The 17,876-nt window shown below is 59.5% G+C and overlaps 1 protein-coding gene across 3 annotated transcripts in view; it reads right to left on the bottom strand.

Moving 5' to 3' along the window:
- ARSG (arylsulfatase G) overlaps positions 1-17,876 on the bottom strand; it is a 44,192-nt gene that overhangs the window by 8,742 nt on the left and 17,574 nt on the right. For 2 of the 3 annotated variants that reach the window (XM_049813543.1, XM_049813545.1), the window contains exons 2-9: positions 10,805-11,581; positions 10,305-10,492; positions 9,609-9,656; positions 9,418-9,529; positions 8,964-9,104; positions 6,025-6,221; positions 5,278-5,358; positions 1,802-1,910 (exon numbers count right to left, since the gene is read on the bottom strand). In XM_049813543.1, coding sequence (XP_049669500.1) covers positions 1,802-1,910; positions 5,278-5,358; positions 6,025-6,221; positions 8,964-9,104; positions 9,418-9,529; positions 9,609-9,656; positions 10,305-10,492; positions 10,805-11,001 — 1,073 coding nt within the window. In that variant the 5' untranslated portion in view covers positions 11,002-11,581. The remainder of the gene's footprint in view (positions 1-1,801; positions 1,911-5,277; positions 5,359-6,024; positions 6,222-8,963; positions 9,105-9,417; positions 9,530-9,608; positions 9,657-10,304; positions 10,493-10,804; positions 11,582-17,876) is intronic. The other variant, XM_049813544.1, reaches the window with a different exon arrangement.

Raw genomic sequence — 17,876 nt, 5'->3', positions numbered from 1 at the left:
TCTTCGACCACCCTGTTTCATGAGGGCAGCGAGAAGCCAACCCAGCACACGCTTGTCCTTCGAGGGACGTCTCCAAGGATGACTCTGGGTGTAAAGCAAAGCCTCCTGACCTGAGGGACTGCAAGCAGTGAGCAGCCCATGCCCTCCGCATCCCGTTACATCCCACTGCATCCCTCCGCATCCCTCCGCGTCCCCTGCCCAAAAGCTCAGAGCACGGCCGGGGCCACGGCGGCGATGCCTTTCTGAGCGTGAGCCATCACATGCGTCCCCCGTGCTGGCTCCGCGCTGCCTCCCAAACAGCGGGTTGACTTTTTCTGATGCCGAAGCATCACCCTGAGCTAGCCGGGCGTCATCCTGCACCAGCCGGGCATGGCCCTGTGGCAATGCTGGGCTGTGCTGGGAAGGACACTGGGAGTACTGTGACTCCCGGGGAGCTGCAGAACCGCTTCCCAAGCGCCCAGCATGCAGCACAGCCCTCGCCGCCGGCTTTCTACATTTCCAGCTGTCCAACCTGCTGGACTGGAGCTGGGAAATGCAGGAGATAAGGTCCTCAAGGAGATAAACGGGATGCCTAGGCTTGGCTGGAGGGCTGCAGCGTGCACGGTGGGGCGAGGGTGGTGGGACAGGGCGATGGGGACGGGCACTGATCCTGCGCGGTGCTGCCCCGGCTGCCCGAGCGGGCATGGGTTGGCAGCTCTGCCCCACGTCCCAGTGGTCGGTCCATCACCCAGCCATGGAGGGGAAGGGTTTGGAGATGAAACCCAAGGGGTGCTGCATGCACCCCATCCCCCCCGCCAGACGTCAGGGCCCCAGCTCACGCCTTGAAACTTCCCCCCCCCCTTGCAAAAATCCAGCTCCCAGAGCTGCCCTCAGGCCACGTAAGGAGCTCCAGCTTATCTCACGGATCTCAGAAACACCCAATGCCTCCCCAGGGCTCACCAGTCAGGACCTGCTTCCAGCAGCTGGGACATTCCCAACACCCAGCAACTCCCCCCCCCCCCCCCCCCCCGCCGCCTTCCCCGGTCCCCACCACCCCAACCTCCACCATCCCACCGTGTGCTTCAAGGGACGAAAGGAGACGGAGCATCCCACCCCGCTGCCCCCAGCCCAGGCTGTGCCCCCCTCCGCTGCATTTGCTGCCAAGGAGGGCTTGTCAAGAATGGTGCAACTGCTGCAAGGGAGAGCTGCGGTTGCCGCATGCAGCGGCGCGATTGCCGCATGCAGAGATGCAATACTGCTGCAATAAGGACCCCTCCAAGTCATCCTGCACAGCGCAGAGCTCCCCGGCGAGGAGGAGGATCCCTTCCCCTCTGCTCTCTCCGGAAAGAGCAAAAGTCGCTCGCTACGTCCCAGCCCGGCCGCATCCTGCGCTGATTGCAAGCACCGTCTCTCCGGCCAGCCTTTCCCACAACCGCACCCTCCTCCACATAAAGCCATTCACAAACCACAAAGCCTAAGCCTGCTTCTTGGTGGAGAGAGAGAACATCGTCATCTTTTAATTATCGGGAGGCACTCAGCCACCGCGGCCAGGAGGCACACGGAGCCCCGGCGGCTGCTAACGCCAATCCACCAGCCTCACAAAAAGCCCTTTCAACTCCTCTTTGCTGAAGCATTAAGTCTTACGGACTTGGGAGAGGACAAAAGTAGAGGCTGGCACATGGCAGGCAATAACCAGCGCGGGCAGCCGCTGCTGCCAAAATCCAGATCGTCACCCGAGTCCCGACGTGGGGACGGTGGCTCTTTCCGAAAAGGGGGCAAAGGGGCTGCCCTGCTCCCCGATGCGATCCGGCCAGGCTCCTACCTGAGCAGAGCGTGGCTCGTCCGCTTGGCAGGAATGCGGCCGGGCCAGTACACCAGTGCCGGCACCCGGTGCCCTCCTTCCCAGGTCGTTTGCTTCGCCGAGCTCCCGCCTGCAAGAGAGAAGGGCAGCGCTCAGCATCCTGCTGCCCGGGAGCTCTGCGTCGATGGGAAAACCTCCAGACCCCCGAGTTTCCCTGGGAAAGGAAGAACTCGGAGGCAGAGGTGGAGTAAATGACCCCAAAGGAGGATGATTTCGCTGCAGAGGGAGCTGGGTCAGAGGAGGGAGAAGAGTTACAGGAGGTTTTGAAAAGAAATAGGGAAAGGGAAAAGAAAGGGGGTTCAGTTTGGCACGGCTTTGTGTTTCTCCTTTGCTCCAGCGAGCAATGAGAAACGCAGCCGGCTGCCAGAGCCGCTGCATTTCCTTCCACTTTTGATGTCCGATGAGAATATGGAGCAGGTGGGTAGATTAGGAATTTATGCCAGGGGCTGCCAACGGCCCGTGCAAGCGGGCTGCTGCCCTCCGTGTGGTAAAGCACCGACAGCCCCCCAGCCCGCTGGAAATCAGCTTCATTAAAAATACCACCCTGCTGATAACCCTCCTGCCGGTTAATTAACCTGTTCAGTTGTTTCCCTGACATCACCCAAAACGTCCCTGCTCTGCCCTTGGGTTTGAGATGCACGGCACGGTGAAGCTGCTCGGTCCCTTCCTCCGCCTGGGACGCCGAGCACTGAAATGGGGGTGCTGAGCAACAAAATGGGGATGCCGAGCAAGAAAACGGGGGTGCCGAGCACCGAAATGGGAGTACCGAGCATCGAAACGGGTGGAAGGGTGTTGGAAAGCCTCTGCTTTGGCTGTTAGCCCAAAGGGCCCCAGGCAGCTGCGGGGGCGGGGGGGTGGTGGAGAAGGGGCTGGGAATGGGGCAAACAGAGAATCCCAACCCAATTCACCAAGCAAACTTCCCAGGCGCAGCCTTTGTCCGCTCGTCTTTCAGCGTCCGCATGGCAACGGCATTCGCCCAAAGCCATTTCCTCCGGACAGAGCCAAGAGGCGACGGCACGGCCAACCCGTGCTGCTCCGTGTCCCTGTGCCGGTCCCCATCCCAGCCCCTGATGCTCCGGGCATCTGGGCTGATCCTGCTCTCCCCAGCCATGCTGCCATACCCACGCAGGCAGAGCGGAGGAGGACACGTGTGGCGCAGATGCCACGGTGCCGGCAGCGGGAGGAATAGTCCAGGGAAAAGGTTTCTGAACCCGCTGCCCATCCTGCCGGCGTGGGCCAGGCACATCCCCGATCTCTCCCACTCCTGACCCCAATTTTTGGCGTTTTCCCCCCAGCGAACATCTCTTTGGGGCCTGAAGCGGTGGGACACAACCGGCGCCAGGGTTTCTTGTGGCTATTGGAAATGTAACAGCGCTTCCAGCAGACATCACTTACGGCTTAAGCACGGTGCCTCCCCTGCCTTCAGACACCCTAGGAAATTATAGCAATTATAGCAATTAATATCAATCCCCCTCTCTGCACGTATATTAAATAACTCACCCTCCCGGGAAGGCAGCTGCCTTTCAAGGGCTTTTCCATGCATGGTTGGGGGGTCTCCAGGAGGACACCGGGTGGATATTTCCCTCCAACCACCCGAGTACCTCAGGCTGGGCAGGACACCACAGCTGCCCATCAACGAGCTCACATTAGCACTTTGGGCAGTAAACGGGGCTGAAACACCCTAAACCCAAGCAGGGATTTTTCTCCAGAGCAGGGACGATGCAGCCGTGGAGGCCACGGCTTTGCAGGAAAGCTGAACTCAATATTCCCATGCTGGGATGAAAACCCTGGTTCACCTCCTGCCACACAGCAGGTCCTCAGCATGGGGACACCGGGTCCGGAGCCTCCCAAACCTGCCTCAAAACACAGCCAGCATCGCATCCCTGAAACGCGCATCTCCATCCTGGCATCCCCCCCCTTGCTGGGCTTTTGGCCCCGAGGTGGGAGACGGGTTTTGGGGGCAGGCTGGGGGCTGCGGGAAGCTCCCCAACCACAGAAGTGGGGCAGAACACAGGGACATGCTGCTCTCTGCCAGCGAGGACCGACTCCAGTGACTACCCGAAATCAATGGAAAACATCTTTGGAATTTGGGTTGGACCCTAAAAGGAAACGCCAAGCTATGCGAAACATATAGAGTCCGGAGCAGCCCGTCCTCCCCTGCCCTCCTCCTCCTCCTCCTCAAAGGGCTTTTTCCCGCTGGGGAATGATGCCCCAGGACCAGGATGGGATGGCCGAGCATCCCACCCACCCAGCACCCACGGAGGCAGGTGTTTGCAGCGTTAGACCAGCCGGCAGCAGACGGTAACGCCGGGCTGGCTTTCAAAACATCCGTGCAACAATCAGCTGAAGGGATTTCAGAAGTCATCCGTCCCGGTTGGTATTTCCAGCCAGCTCCTAGAGCCCTGCCAGCCCGATCTCCTCCCCAACCTCCCGCGATAGCCGGGGCTTGGGGTGTTTTCTCCGGGCAGCGAGAGGTTGGAAAGGGGCTGTGTTTTCCTAGCTTTGTTCCCAAACGCTGGACTGCCTGTACCATCTGCTCCGGCTTGTGACCGTCAGTTGCTCAAGAGCAACCCAGGTCGTCAGCAGGGTTTGTTTACTAAAAAAAAAAAAAAAAAAAAAATAAATTAAGGTTACGATTTCATCCCGGGGCAAGCCAAAGGACGGGCTCTGGGAATGGGAAAGCGAGCCAGCCCAGTGGCAGAGTTTGCCCAGGGAAGCGGCCACGGTTGCATCGCCTGGGTGTCAGGAAGCGGAGGAGGAAAAAGGCGCTGCTGCCCGCGGCCCCTCCGCCACCGCTCCCTGCCCGCTGACCCCGAGCAAAGAGAATTACCGAGCCCGGCGCGCGTTTACACTGCGTAATACAAGCAGAAGTGGGAAACGCCTGACTCATGCATGTTTCTGGCCGCTCTGGCTGAAATAAACCCACCAAGCAGATGGCTTGGCCGGAAAAGGTGGAACGGCTGGGGGAAAAAAAAAAAAGAAGAAAAAAAAAAAAAAAAGAAAAACACACCAAAACGGTGGAGAGAAAGAAAAGCAAAGTCTTGCGGCACTGGGAGGGCTGCCGGGTTGCTCTCCTCTGGGCGGGATGGGGCTGGGGGCTGCGAGACCCTGCCGGAGCCGACGGCCCCGGTGTTTGGGTGGTGAGAGCATCCCGTCTCCAAAACCAGTAGCCATCCGCCTCGAGCTCTGGGGTAACAGGGGCCGGGGGGGCCCCAGCTCCCCCCTCCCCAGCAGCAGTTTTAGGGGAAAACCTGACTGCTTGAAAGAAAAAAATTATTCTGGAGTGTCTTCAAGGCAGCAGCCAGCAGAAAGGCGAGGTGGGGGGGGGGGCATGAAATGCTCCCCATATCCCCCTCAGTGGGCAATGAAGGGCTTCGGGGAGCAGCCCCCCAGCCCCCCTGGGGACAGGGACCCCCCCCACCACACCGCCAGGTTACCTCGCCGCCTCTGCCAGGCCCCCACGAACGGCCCCAGGCGTCCGGCCAGCTCACACTTCTGTGCCCAGGGACCGTTGTCACCTGCAAGAGAAAGAACCGTCCCCAGGAGTGACACTGGGACCAGTGGGGCTGGGAGGGGGCACCTCCACACTGGGGGGTGGGCAAGGAGAAGGGACCCCTCCATCCTTCCTTCCCATCTCTGCGATGCATTCCTACGTTAGCGAGAGCGGCGGGTTTATTTATTTTTATTTCTAAAAGTTTATTTTTAAGGGCTGGGGCTGCCCGAGTCCCGGGTGAGGGGCTGGAGCAGAGCTGGGGTGCGGGGGGGGGGGGGGGGTGGCTGCCACCAGCTTCAGGCGTTAATGAGCAACGGAGCGGTTCCTGTCATCGGGAGCAAGACATCCTCATTAGGGAGGCTGCTCAGCGAGAGCGGATTTGGGCTTCTTAATGAACGAGGATTTGCAGTTTAATTAGGCACAGCCCTGCCGGTTCAGCCTTGCAGCCAAAGGGAGGGGAGGCAGGGTGGGCACCCAGCGGAGTGGCCACAGAAAACCGGGACCCCCATCCCCGTGATGTGACGGCCCCGGGCAGCCTGATGGGCTCCGCATCCGCAGAGCAGCCGGGAGCATCGAGGACAAGGGACAGACACGGCTCCTGCTCCCCGTTACCCACACACATCCCTGGGGCTGGTACCGGCTCAGCCGCCGGCATCGCCCCCGGCCACCGCAGCCGCTTTTCCTGCTGTACCTGCGAACCACAGGAGCGTGTTGCCTTTTCCGTGGCTGTCAGCGACCTGCTTTATCCGTCCCACCAAAGCATCCATCTCGCTCAGGGAGGCTCCGTAGATGCCCCTGCCCGAGGCGGGGGGTGGCAGCGGGGGTACCCCCAGCGGGACGTGCATATGGGCCAGCGCCAGGTAGAGGAAAAAGGGGTGTCCGCTGTCGCTGCGCAAGGAAGAGGGGGAGCACGTTTAGCCGGGTCGACGAAGGGGAAAGTGGAGGCAGGAGGTCACCGAGGTGGTGGCACTGCCAAGCCTGGGGACACAGACCGGTGGCCTTTTCTCCCGGGAGCCCTGCAGCCACTCCTGCCTCCGCCGCAGCTCCCGGGTGAGGGGGGGGGGGGGAAAACCGCCCTGCGTTCATCAGCCGGCTGCAAACCCTGCAAACCGCTCCCCTTGCCGGGGAGATGCTTGGTGCAGCGTGACCCACTTCTCCCCTGCTCCTGGCTTAAACCTCTCCTCGTTGTCCACTGTCCTTCCATTTGGGATGCGCTTCCTCCATCTCCCGGTGTCCCACGTGCCAGCCGCCAGCCGAACGCCCCGCGTCGGCGCACCCCTGGCACCCACCCGCCTCCCTCCTCTCTCTCACGGGGCCCATTTTGGCCCTTTCTCCCCCTCCCCAGCAAGCGCTTGACCCCCGACGGTGATTTTTAGCAGAAAGACGCCCACGCCGACCCCGAGCGCGGCCTCGGCGCTGCCGAGCAGCCCCGGACAGGGAACGCGGCACGTTCGCTCGCCGCGCGCTGTCCCGCTGCCTGTTTGCTTTTAAATCATCAGAGGACACGTCCTGTTTTCTTGTTTACAGCTATATTTATCTCCTCCAACGAGGCCTGCTCTTCCTCAGGGACCTCCAAGGGGAAGGGTGGGATGGTGAGCGGCGGGGAGGGACCGGATCCCCGGGACGTGCCCCAGCCCGCGCACGCGCCCGGCTCCGGCCACCCCATCGTTGCCTCCAGAAAACTTTTGGGGCCCCTCCGACGTGCGTTTCGGCATTTCCTTCCTTTACCCGTCACCCACCTGGGGATGGGAAATGAGTAAATCCCATCCCACCCGGAGCTGCCGCCTCCTTCCCCCAGCGGAGCTGGAGCCCCACGAAGGGTTGCGTGTGTGTCGTCCCCCCCAGGGTACCCTGCCCAGCCCCTGCAAAATGCTGGGGGTCAGCGGATGCTGATGCATCCCTTGCAAATCGCCGCTGCAAAAGGCTGCGCGGCACCTTTCCCCTTGGGATGCCAGAGACCCTGGAGCAGGGAAAGCTGCTTCTCCCGGCTCGCATCCCACCTGGGAGCACCGGGTGGGCTCCAGCGTCCAAACGGACTCATGACCACGGCGTTCAGCTGAACACCCCGCTTGATTTTCGCATCGACGTTTCAGAATTCTCCCGAAAATTGAGCAAACATTTAATCAATAACTTAAGACAAATAGCCCTGACTTTTGCTCCCGTGTTCACTGTGCTCTAAGTGTCCCGGACAGAGCCGAGTCTCACCGCCACGAATTGCTCAACCTTGACATGACTGGTTAAAAAAACACCGAGATGACAAATCCGGTGTTCTTTTGTTGCCCCGTAATGAATGAGTCAGGCAGAGGAAAACTGGAATAAGCCATCAAAGAGAAGGAGAGAAAAGGCAGGCACCTGCTTAATCCTGTTCTCCATGAACGCAGATAACCCCAAAATACTATTGGGAGTTTAAAGGTTTTTCTTATTAACCTGGAGCTCACCTGCTTGGTTTTACAGCCTAACAGCATCCTCGGAGCCTGGAGAAGGACGGTAGCTGCCCGGGTACCCTCCAGCCCCACTACAGCCACACGTACCGACCGCGCGTCCCGGCCACACTGCGGCCAATTCTTGGTACCCAAAGGGGATAAACTATAGATATTGTGCGAGCAAAACGGTACCCAGGCTTATAAGGAGCCATTTCCCCACAGGCTGCTCCCTGCCCAGCCCCTCGTTTGCCCCCGTTACACAAACCTTTCCCCCAGCACGCCCGCAGGACAGGACCCCCCCCCCCGCCGTGGCCCCCTTCCCCGGATCTGTGTTATCCCTGGATGCAGGCGCGGGATGGGCTCGGACAGGGCTGCCCGGCAGCGCTTCCCTTCCTCACGCTGCAGGGAGGCATTTTGCAAAGTCACAGCTCATAATCCGCCGATAATAGGGATTAAAATTACACAACCCGTCAGCAGGGCTTTGGGGTCGTCATCTCAGACGAGCTGCTTTGCTCCTCCGGGAAGAGCATGCCCGGGCTCCTCGTGTCCCTGCGCGGCTGGGGAAGGCAGACCTTGAAGCCCAGGGATCCCGGAGCACTTTATCCCCAAAATGGCTCAAACTTCACATACGGGGGGGAGTTTGAGCACCTTTGGGTGCTGTTCTGGTCCCGCCACCAGATCTGCCGTGGGCGCCCCTTCAGCGCCCGCTCCTGCACCCCAAACCCACAGAGGCACCTCCACCGCCCGGCAGAGCCACCCCGCCGCCACCTTTCCCCGTGCCACCGCAAAGACAGAGGGATGGAGGACAGACGGTCGGCGGCGTTTCCCTCCCTCCCTCCCTCCCATCCCCGCTAGCCAGGATCTCATTGCACGTTACCCCCGGGAAGGAGGCAGAGCCCAGCTCAGAGGCTTTGACCTTCCTTGTAAATGGTGGTTTTAACCACACACGCAACCCATTCAGAGGAGACCCACCAAAAGTCTTCCAGGGTGAGCCTTGCAGGACACTGGTGACAACCTCGGTGGCTTCTCCCTCCTCCAGTGGGCTGGGAAGCCGAGCCACGGAGACCCCAAATCTGCTCCCCAAGAACCGTGGGGCAACACCCGATCCCCCCCCCCCCCTCCCAGCATCACACCAACAGAAGATGCTTGCAGTGAGCCACGAGCTCTCCCGGCAAAGGGGATGGTGGAGGGGGGGATGACATCTCACCTCGCCCGCTGGATGAACCGCGCTGCTTCTTCCACGTAGCGCGCTGCCAGGCTGCTGAGGTTGACGGGCTGTTGGATGATGGTGACGTTCTCCAAGAGAGGAAGGGCGATCTCCGTGTAACAGTCCTTCCTCGCCACCCTGCTGGGAAGAAGCCACCCCACGCTCGTCACTGGAGCGGGGACCAGTGTTGGAACAGGCACAGAGCCCGGTTGTTCTCCTGGTTTTGCAGACAGGCACAGCTGAAGCAAGAGAGCAGAAAGGGGATGATGCTCTGAGGACCGACCTGCCTCCCCGACCTGCACCCTGCTGCAGGATGCACGGAGGGGAAAAAACGGGTGCGCAGAGCATAAGGGGAGAAAACCGCAGCAAAGGGCAGCTCTCAGAGCTGGGGACACCCCTGCAAATACCCACCTCCCAGCGCCGGCACTCGAACCCCCCCAACGCGTCCCCGTACCTGGCAGCCACGCCGTGCCGCGGGCAGGGCGGGCAGGGCGGCAGGTTGTAGCCAGGGGTGTCCGTGCAGCCCATGTCGTGGCTGTAGGGGATCCCGAAATAGTAGTCGAAACCTAAGGGGCAAGCGAGGGCGATGGTGGGGGCGAGTCGACCACGGGATGCTCGGCTCGTCCCTGCCGGCGCAGCCCTTACCGCGGAAGCTGGGGTGATGGGGACCGTGGTGTCCCAGGTGCCATTTGCCTGCGTGGAAGCCACAGAAAATCATTTCAGAGGTTAACACAGCTACGGCCACCGCCAGCCATCACCCACGAGGTGCTCGCAGTGCTGGGGGCTTTAATCTAGCAAGAAGAAAGGCTACTTGTTTGTGCTGGCTGCGTTTCAAGAACGCCTTTTTTTTTTTTCTTCTTTTGCAGAAACTCAGAAAAAATGCATAAGGTATCTCGTGCCTGTGCAAATCGACCACTTCCAGCCTTAAAAGGCTCTTTCATGCATTTGTCTTCAGAGGAGACGACTTTCTAACCCCTCCCAAACAACCAGCTTCATCCTCTGACCTCCATCATGTGCTTGTACCCATCCGAGAGGGAGAACTGCAAAAACTATGGGGGAAAGGAGAAACCAAGGGCTTTTCTGCCAGCGCAACGTGCACAAACAACCAACGGGAGCTATAGGTGCAAAGGGCTCACTACCAGCTGGGGCTCGCGCAGTCTTGGGGGACCCACGGTTTTGGGAGGGTGCCCAAAACCACGGGGCCAGCGGCACCGACCGCGCTGGCACCGCGCTGCCAGCCCCAGCAACTCCTCCGCAAGGGATGGACATGGGTGTCTTCGCTCCCCCCCGCTACCGCCACCTCCCCACCCCGGACCCCCCCCTCGGCGTGGCAGGCGTTACCTATAGCCCCTGTGCTGTACCCAGCCTCCCGCAGGACCTCGGCCAGGGTGGTCTCATTCAGGGGGAGGCCGCCCACCGACGTGACGGCGAAGTTGTGGGTCACCCCATTGCGTGCGCCGAGACGCCCCGTGAGCAGAGAGGCACGGGATGGGGAGCAAGTGGATGCAGCCGAGTGGAAATCCACGAACCTAGAAAATGAAAAGACCCTTCGCTCACAAGCCCCTGAGTGGTCTAACGCTGCCCCATCCCTGCTCCCTTGCACGTGTCCCCTTCTGCCCCAGGGATGAGGGTCTGGAGCGGGGGATGAAGCTCGCAGTCCCAGTGGGAACGGACGGACTTGTACCCCAAAGTACCAGGCTCTGGCCGCCCTCCCCATGCTTCCAAAACCACGTCAATGAAATCCCTTTCCCTGCCAGTCCCATGGAGGAAATTCCCCTTTGCCGTGGGACAGAGTAACCAGGGATGCTTGGAGAGACCCAGGGAGGGGGGACAGCCGTTACCTTGTCCCTTCGGCAGCCAACTCATCCAAATGCGGGGTCTCCTTCGTCTCTGCCCAGTTGGCCCCCAGATCCCCCCAGCCCACATCATCCGCCAGGATGACAATGAAGTTGGGCTGCCCGTACGCCGCGCGGGGAGCCGAGAGCCCTGCCAGCGCCACGGCGAGCACCAGCACCGCCCGCGGAGAGGGTGTCCCCATGATGCCACACGTCCCCTCCGACCCGAGCCGGGGTACCGGCGGCTTCTTCTTCCCCAAACCCCCTCCGCTGGGTCCCCACGGGTGCAATCGAGTTCTCCACGGGCCCTCGCAGCGATGCAAACGTGCCCTCCTTAGCTGCTCCTGCGGGGCCGGGTCGGGGGGTCCAGGTTTGCTCCCTTAGCTACCGACCGAGCTGCAACGTCTCCTCCGTCTTTCGCACCCAACTGATATTCCTGAAATCAGCGCCAGCAAAGGTGTTATTCTTAGAAGTCAAAAAACACCCTTTGAAGTCACTGTCACCCTATTTTTAACTTTCCTTCCTTCCTGGTAAGTATCTAATTAGACACCAAACCAAAGCGGTATTTTTCCCTCCAGAAGTGGGCTCGATCTGTGGCAGCGGCTCCTCTCCCCTCACCGCAGCCGGGGGATGTTCGCGTCCGACAAACGTCTCTTTCCCTGCAGACCGGGCTCTTCGGCTCGCCGAAGCGTTGGCCTCCCTTGCTTCAGGCAGAGAAATAACTGCCGTGGCTCTGCCCGTGACTGTCAGTCTGTCCTTCACCTTGCGCAGCTACAGCATCCCCTGTGCAAAAGAAAGAAGACACAACCGTGACCTGCCGGAGCCCTCCTGCATCCCAGCCCCGGGGGGGCAGAATGCCTTATCCAGACACCGAGACTTTGCCTTTGAAGTTGTATTTTTTGCTGCCTGGCTCACAGTGGCTCAACTGGAAAGGACTGGAAATGATGAGTGCCCCTTTCCCGTATCCATCGCTTGGGCTGGGCTGGTTTCCCACGGGATGCTCTCATCCCCGGGGAGCAGCGCTGATCCCTCCCGGCTTGCCAAGGGCTCTCGCCCTCCCACCCAAGCACTGCAGGGTGCACAGCATTTGGAGGAGGGGGGGAACGCGCAGGGCCTTGCCTTCATTTGTAACAGCTGACAAGATTCTAAAGCTCATTTTTTAAATTTAGTTCACGCTGCCCCACTCCTGCCGGTGGGTCAGAGCAGGCAGCGCAACCCGTGTGGGCAGCAGCCCCACTGCCTGCCATCGGGCACTGGGAGGGAGCCGTTCCCGGAGGCAAGAATGCGGGAATTCAGGCAAAGCCAGAAGGCAATAAACCCCAGAAACATCTGGGCTTACAGGATTAAGCACAGCACTTGAAATCTGGGGGTTGATACACCTGCTTAGGGCAGGATTTGGCCGCCAGTGGTGGAGGGGTTCAAGGACAAATACCCCAAAGACCGATGGTGGGGAGGGAGCCACGAAACACAATGTCTTGAGCACAAAGTTATGGCCAAAGTGAGATGAAGCCGCAGAGATTTGCCAAAACCCCGCTGAGCCCTGCGTGAGGAGCTCTGCGTGGGCTGTGGGGATTGCACGGGGACCTGCGCCCAGGTGGGGACGGCCAGGGGACCAGCGGGACCCAGCTGGGACCAGTGCTGCGGCTGATGTCCCCAGATGGCACCAGCAACCTTGGGGGAGGAACGCGCCATGGAAGACACAGCTCCCATGGGATGGTCAACGCAGCTGAGAAGGACAATATCCACAAAGACAAACCAGGAGGGTGAGGACAGAAGGCAGTACTGGAAAACAAAAGAGGAGAAGGAGGCAGGAGGAGGCAGGAGAGGGAATACGATGAGCCCCATCTGTAGGCCAAGAGGCTTGTAGCTGGCAAAGCAAATTATTCCCAGGTTTTGCCGTTCACATCTTTAAAAGCTTTGGGCTGTCACTCAGATCAGCGGCTCCAGGACTGTCAGCGTAGCACTGCAGCGATCAGGGATGTGACTCCATTCATAATTCATAGCCCAGAGTGTCAATTTATAAACTTCCATCCAAGGGCCTCAAAGCTCTCGGTACGTTAATTAACGGGGGCGGGATGCGGTGGGGCGGTGGGCTGAGCCGCGAACAAAGCGCGTGAGCCCAGCTCCCCTTCTGCACCCTAACTGCAAACCCACAGCTCATCCCTGAACTGCCAAACAGCAGGAACAATCGAGATTAGGTATCTGGACATGTCTGATGGTGGCCAAGTCGCCCTTATTTTCCCATAAATAATACTCTTTGCAATTTCTTTGGAAAATCCCTGGGGTTTCTTTGGGGAAGGGGGCGTGAAAGGAGCAGCCCTGCTTCAGTCCAACACCCCCACGTGGGGACTGAGCCCAGTTGGACTGAGGAAAGCACGGACTCGAGCCACCAGCTTGTTGGGAGCAGCATGGATTAACCCAGGCATGGCCGAGGATGACCTCAGCCCCAGCTCGGCTCTCCGGCCAGGGCTCTCCGCAGGGCAACGGAGCAGGAGATCGCCCAGCACTGGAATTGGTTTGGGGAGAAAAATAAAGGGACAACGTTCAGCTGAGCCCCACGTAACCATGCCAGCTGAGCCGTGCCTCAGATGGGTAGTGCTCACACTTTCCAGAAAGCCACACCACATAATCCTACCCTCCGGCACCTTCGCTGGCACACAGCAGCTCCTGGGCCCCTTTGCCAGGCTGAGCGTGGTCCCTGCGCCGAATCCCAGCCTCTCCGAGCATCCTCCACACGGCGCCGTGCCGGACCCCGTCCCGTCCCTGGGGGGTGGTGGCCCTGCACCGTGCAACCTGCGCTGGGGACCCCCCCATCGGCACCTGCAGCCGCCCAGAAAAACCGAGCAAAACCCAAGGGAGCCAAACCCACATTCACCCACAAACCTCTGTCTTTCCCATTTACTTTGGGGAGGGACGCCAGGATGACACGGCTAACAAAAACAATCAAAACCATTTTCAAAGGACACTCTTCTCTCTAAATTACAAGGGAAGGTCATCCAGGGCTGAAATTTATGCATTAGCATCAGATGAAACTTCTTGATCTCTGACGCTCAGAGGCCACTTGAAAGAGAGGTGGAACATGCCCGTGGAAAGTGGGATGCGCCGGCGCGGCTCGTGCCAAGCTCCGGCAGAACCGTCCTCATCCACAGCACATCCAAACCCCGGCAAAGCACGAGGCCGTCCCTTGGCATCACCTCCAGCACGCTCTCCTCCGAGCTCCTTGGCAGAGGAGCCTCTCCGACCTGTCTTAGCTGGAACTCCTGGGCGAGCCCAGGCTGTGCCGGCTCTGCCCCGGCGGCACGCCGCGCACGTCCTCCGGCAGTGCCAGGGCAATTGTGGGGAGCCTCCCTGGGACGAACCCCAGTTCGTCAGCAGCATCTCTGTTCCCTTATGGCTTTGCTACAACCGGCCCCATGCAGAGCTGAAGGAACCATCTTTTAGCTATTTCTGCAAAAAAAAATAGTGACTCAGCAGAGATTCCCCCAGGCTGACTAGGGTGGGAACACGGGTGTTGCGGCACTTTGTGCCAAGCAGGAAAAACTGCACCGGTGGTTACGGCACGATGAGCTACCTGGGCAGAATCACACCCGAGAACCAAGGCCTCCAGATAACCGGCACTGGCACCGCGCTCCTCGCCACACGGTGCTGGGCTGCGAGCGCCGGCATCGCTCCGACGGGATGCTGTGGGCTTGGGTTTCACAGCACGCACCTCGTACCAGGGAAGAATTAAACCAATAAAAGTGCATTTTTGCAAGCCAGACGAGGCGGTTCACGGAAAGACAAGGGAGAAGTCAAAACCAGATAAACCAGTTCAGAAAAGCCCCAAAGCCTCTGCAACCAGTGCTGCTCAGGACACCCCTGGGGCTGGCCCCAGGGCAGGAGAGGGGAGATGCCTCCTCGGTTTGGGGATGCCACCGCCGGCTGTACCACCACTGAGCCGCCCGCCCAGCACTGGGAGTATCTGTCATGTATTTATTACACATTAACCAGAAGTTTACAAATCTTGGGGCCAGCACGATCATTTTCACATTTTTCACATTCTTTCACATTTTCACGCCTGCCTGGAGAGCAAAGCAGCAGCCGGAGCCCAGAAAAACCTGCCGCCCTTTGAAGCACACCCAGCTGGGCCGGCTGCACCGAGCCGGCCCCTGCCAGCACCCGGAGCTCGCACCCCACCCGGGGCATCGCGGCTCTGATTTCCACGGCCCCCGCTCTCCTGCCGAAAACCCCAGCAGGCATCCCCATCCCAGCAGGCATCCCCATCCCAGCTGCGAGGAGCAGGGAGATAAGGACGCAGCGGGGGATGAGAAATTCAAACCCAAGCGGGCACCCGCTGTTATCCCAGGGCCACCCCGGGGGCTCCCAGCATCGCCCTTCGTGCCAGCTGGGGTCAGGGAAACTGAGGCAGGCAAGCAGAAGCGATCGCTCGAGCTGCGTGCTGACCCCAGGGCCGCCGAGCGATGCAAGATGGGGACGTGCCCCCACGGTGTGGCTCACGGCGCTGACCCCGAGCCCACCGAGGGATGGCCAGCCGCAGTCTGGAGGGGATGGATGGTGGCACATCCCGGCAGGGACAGCCAGGCTTTCAGGGGGGAGAAAAAAAAATAAAAAAAAAAAATCTGTTTTGTTTGCAAATTAACCACGCACGGATTTTATTTTTTATTTGAGCACAGCAAAGGGCAGCAGGTGCCTTGTGAGGGGTTTCTCCGTGGGGCTGAGGGTGCACCAGCTCTGTGTCGGCCCCGTTCGGCCTTCTCAGTCCCGGCGTGTTTACTAGCAAAGCTCTGTTCCCGGTACGACCGTCCTGACAATGCTCTGAACAGAGTCAAGACTTTATTCCAGGAAAAGGTTTTCTACCGAAATAGTTTATACTAGTTTCCCTAACAGAATAAGCAGCACCGACAAAAACATACTTCTGCAGATTTACTAGGATCTCTGCCAGCTCCTGAGACAGGAGAATGTTTTTCACCCATCTAACTGCTAGGTCTTTCAGAGAAAACATTACACATGCCGAGCAGGGCTGGGCGAACCCCAGCAGAATAAATGAACTGGAAGTCCCTGACCCATCCGGCCAGCAGAAAGCAGGGGCCCACGCTCCCTTTCTGCTTGCAGCCTGCCCTGTTTTCCAGCTCCCGGCTGATTCATGCCCACTGACGGGATGCTTGCTCTCCTTTGCTATGGTTTATAGAGCCCTCAAACACCGGCCACGTACGTGGGGTGACAGCGGCGCAGAAATGCCCGGGAAGATGGAGAAGCCGCTGTCAGGCACGGGACAGACCTGCATTGGATGCGCCGGGGTAAAGCGTCCCGGCAAGACGCGGCCAAGCCCTCTCCGAGGCCGGGCTGCAGGAGGGGAAATCCCTCCGAAGCGGGGGAACGACATGGGGGAAAAAGCATTTCACAGCGGAGCTCCGAAGCCCTGGGCCGGAGAGGCTGCAGCCCCCAGCCCTCAGCCCCGTCGCTCCCACGGGACCCCTCCCCATCGCTCCCCAAAGCCTTATTGCACTTGGAAAACCCAAAGGAAAGGAATGAGAAGGTGAAGTAGAGACAGATGCAAAGTACTGACAAGAAATACCAAGGAGTAAATCGCCTTTGTTTTTTCATGCCAAAGATATTTGCATTCTTATTTCTCCCCTGGAGGCACAAATCTCTTTTGTTGTCCCATAACCACTTGCACTGTCGCTGCCAGGAAGAATTACAGCTCGGGGAGGGTGACCCATTCTCAAGAAAAACCTTGTGTAACGGGGTAGAGGCCAGACGAGGTGGTCGCCCTTTACCCGTACCCCCGAAAGGCAGAACCCCTCGGAGGAGAGGGTTTCCTGCAGGATGGGGCGATACGAGGCTCCCCAAGGATACGCAAGGCACAGTCCCCATCGCTCCCCATGGCCCAGCGCCTGGATTTAAGCTTCTTTAGGATGGGACTGTGAGGGGTGAAGCTGCCGAAACCTCCCTGCGAGGGCAAAGAGCATCAGCAGCTTGCTGGAGGCAGCGGCCATTGGACCAGCATTGCCACGAGAAATCAGTGGCAGCTTTCTCGAAGTTACCGAGCGAAAGCAATAGTTCATTTGCCTCATTTGTCAGAAGTTTGCAGAACTTTGCCCTTGCTGCCTGCACCGTCCCACTACCAACTCCCGCTGTGACCAAAAAAAAAAAAAAAAAAAAAAAAAGAAAACCCAGAGAAAGGGGCTCCTGCCAAATCGAACGCAGCAGCCTGTGCTGATGGGTGAGGCGCTGAGGCAACATTTTAACCCGGGTAGTTTTTCCAGGGGTATGAACCAGAATCGCCAGGTTCCACTTTAACCCAACAAACTGTAGTGGGGTCCTGGGCCAGCACGGGAGGGCAGGCGAGGAGGGGTCTGGTCACCACCTCTGCTATGACCTGTGGGCAAAAGTCACTCGCCCACAAGCCCCGAGGAACGGTGCGAGGCTCCAAAACCTCCCCGGCAGCGTCTGTCCGCGCCCAGCGCGTTGAGGCCAGCACTCGGACGCGGCGGTAGCACAGTGACTGTGGCACAGCGAGCCGGGAAACGCAGCGCTGTCGGTTTTGTCCTCTTTTTTACCGATTTCGGGGAAATTTACAGGAAACTCTAAAGCGCCCATTGCTTTAGCTCTATCCTGCTTTGGTGGGCATTGCTGGGAAGGACCCCTGCCCCGTGCTCTCCGTGTCAGATGTCTGATCCCCCCCTGCTCCCTTCCCACATCCATATAGGTGGTGAGTCAGTCTCTCCTGCTTCCAGCTTGACTCCAAAGCTGCTACTTTTCAAGTTCCCTACAGAAAGGAGATGTTTCCCCCTAAAAACGCAACGCGCGCTGCCCGCAACGCCGGCATCCTCAGAAACATGCGCTCGGCCCCGTCCCGTCTCTGCATCATCCCGTCCCGTCCCCAGCATCTCATCCGGCAAACGGGATGGTGGCTGGCGGCTCTGCTGCGAGCCCCAATCCGGGATGCTCCCGCCACTGCATCATCCCGCTGCTGGGGGGTGAGAAAGGGAGGTTAGGCGGCTGAATCCCGAAAAGGCCGGAAAGCGTGAGGGGCTAACCCCATCGCTCGCATCCCAACTTCATCCCACCACTTCAT

This window comes from Accipiter gentilis, chromosome 10, assembly GCF_929443795.1.
Source record: "Accipiter gentilis chromosome 10, bAccGen1.1, whole genome shotgun sequence".
Taxonomy (NCBI): Eukaryota; Metazoa; Chordata; class Aves; order Accipitriformes; family Accipitridae; genus Astur; species Astur gentilis.
This window is presented reverse-complemented; position numbering and strand designations above follow the sequence as displayed.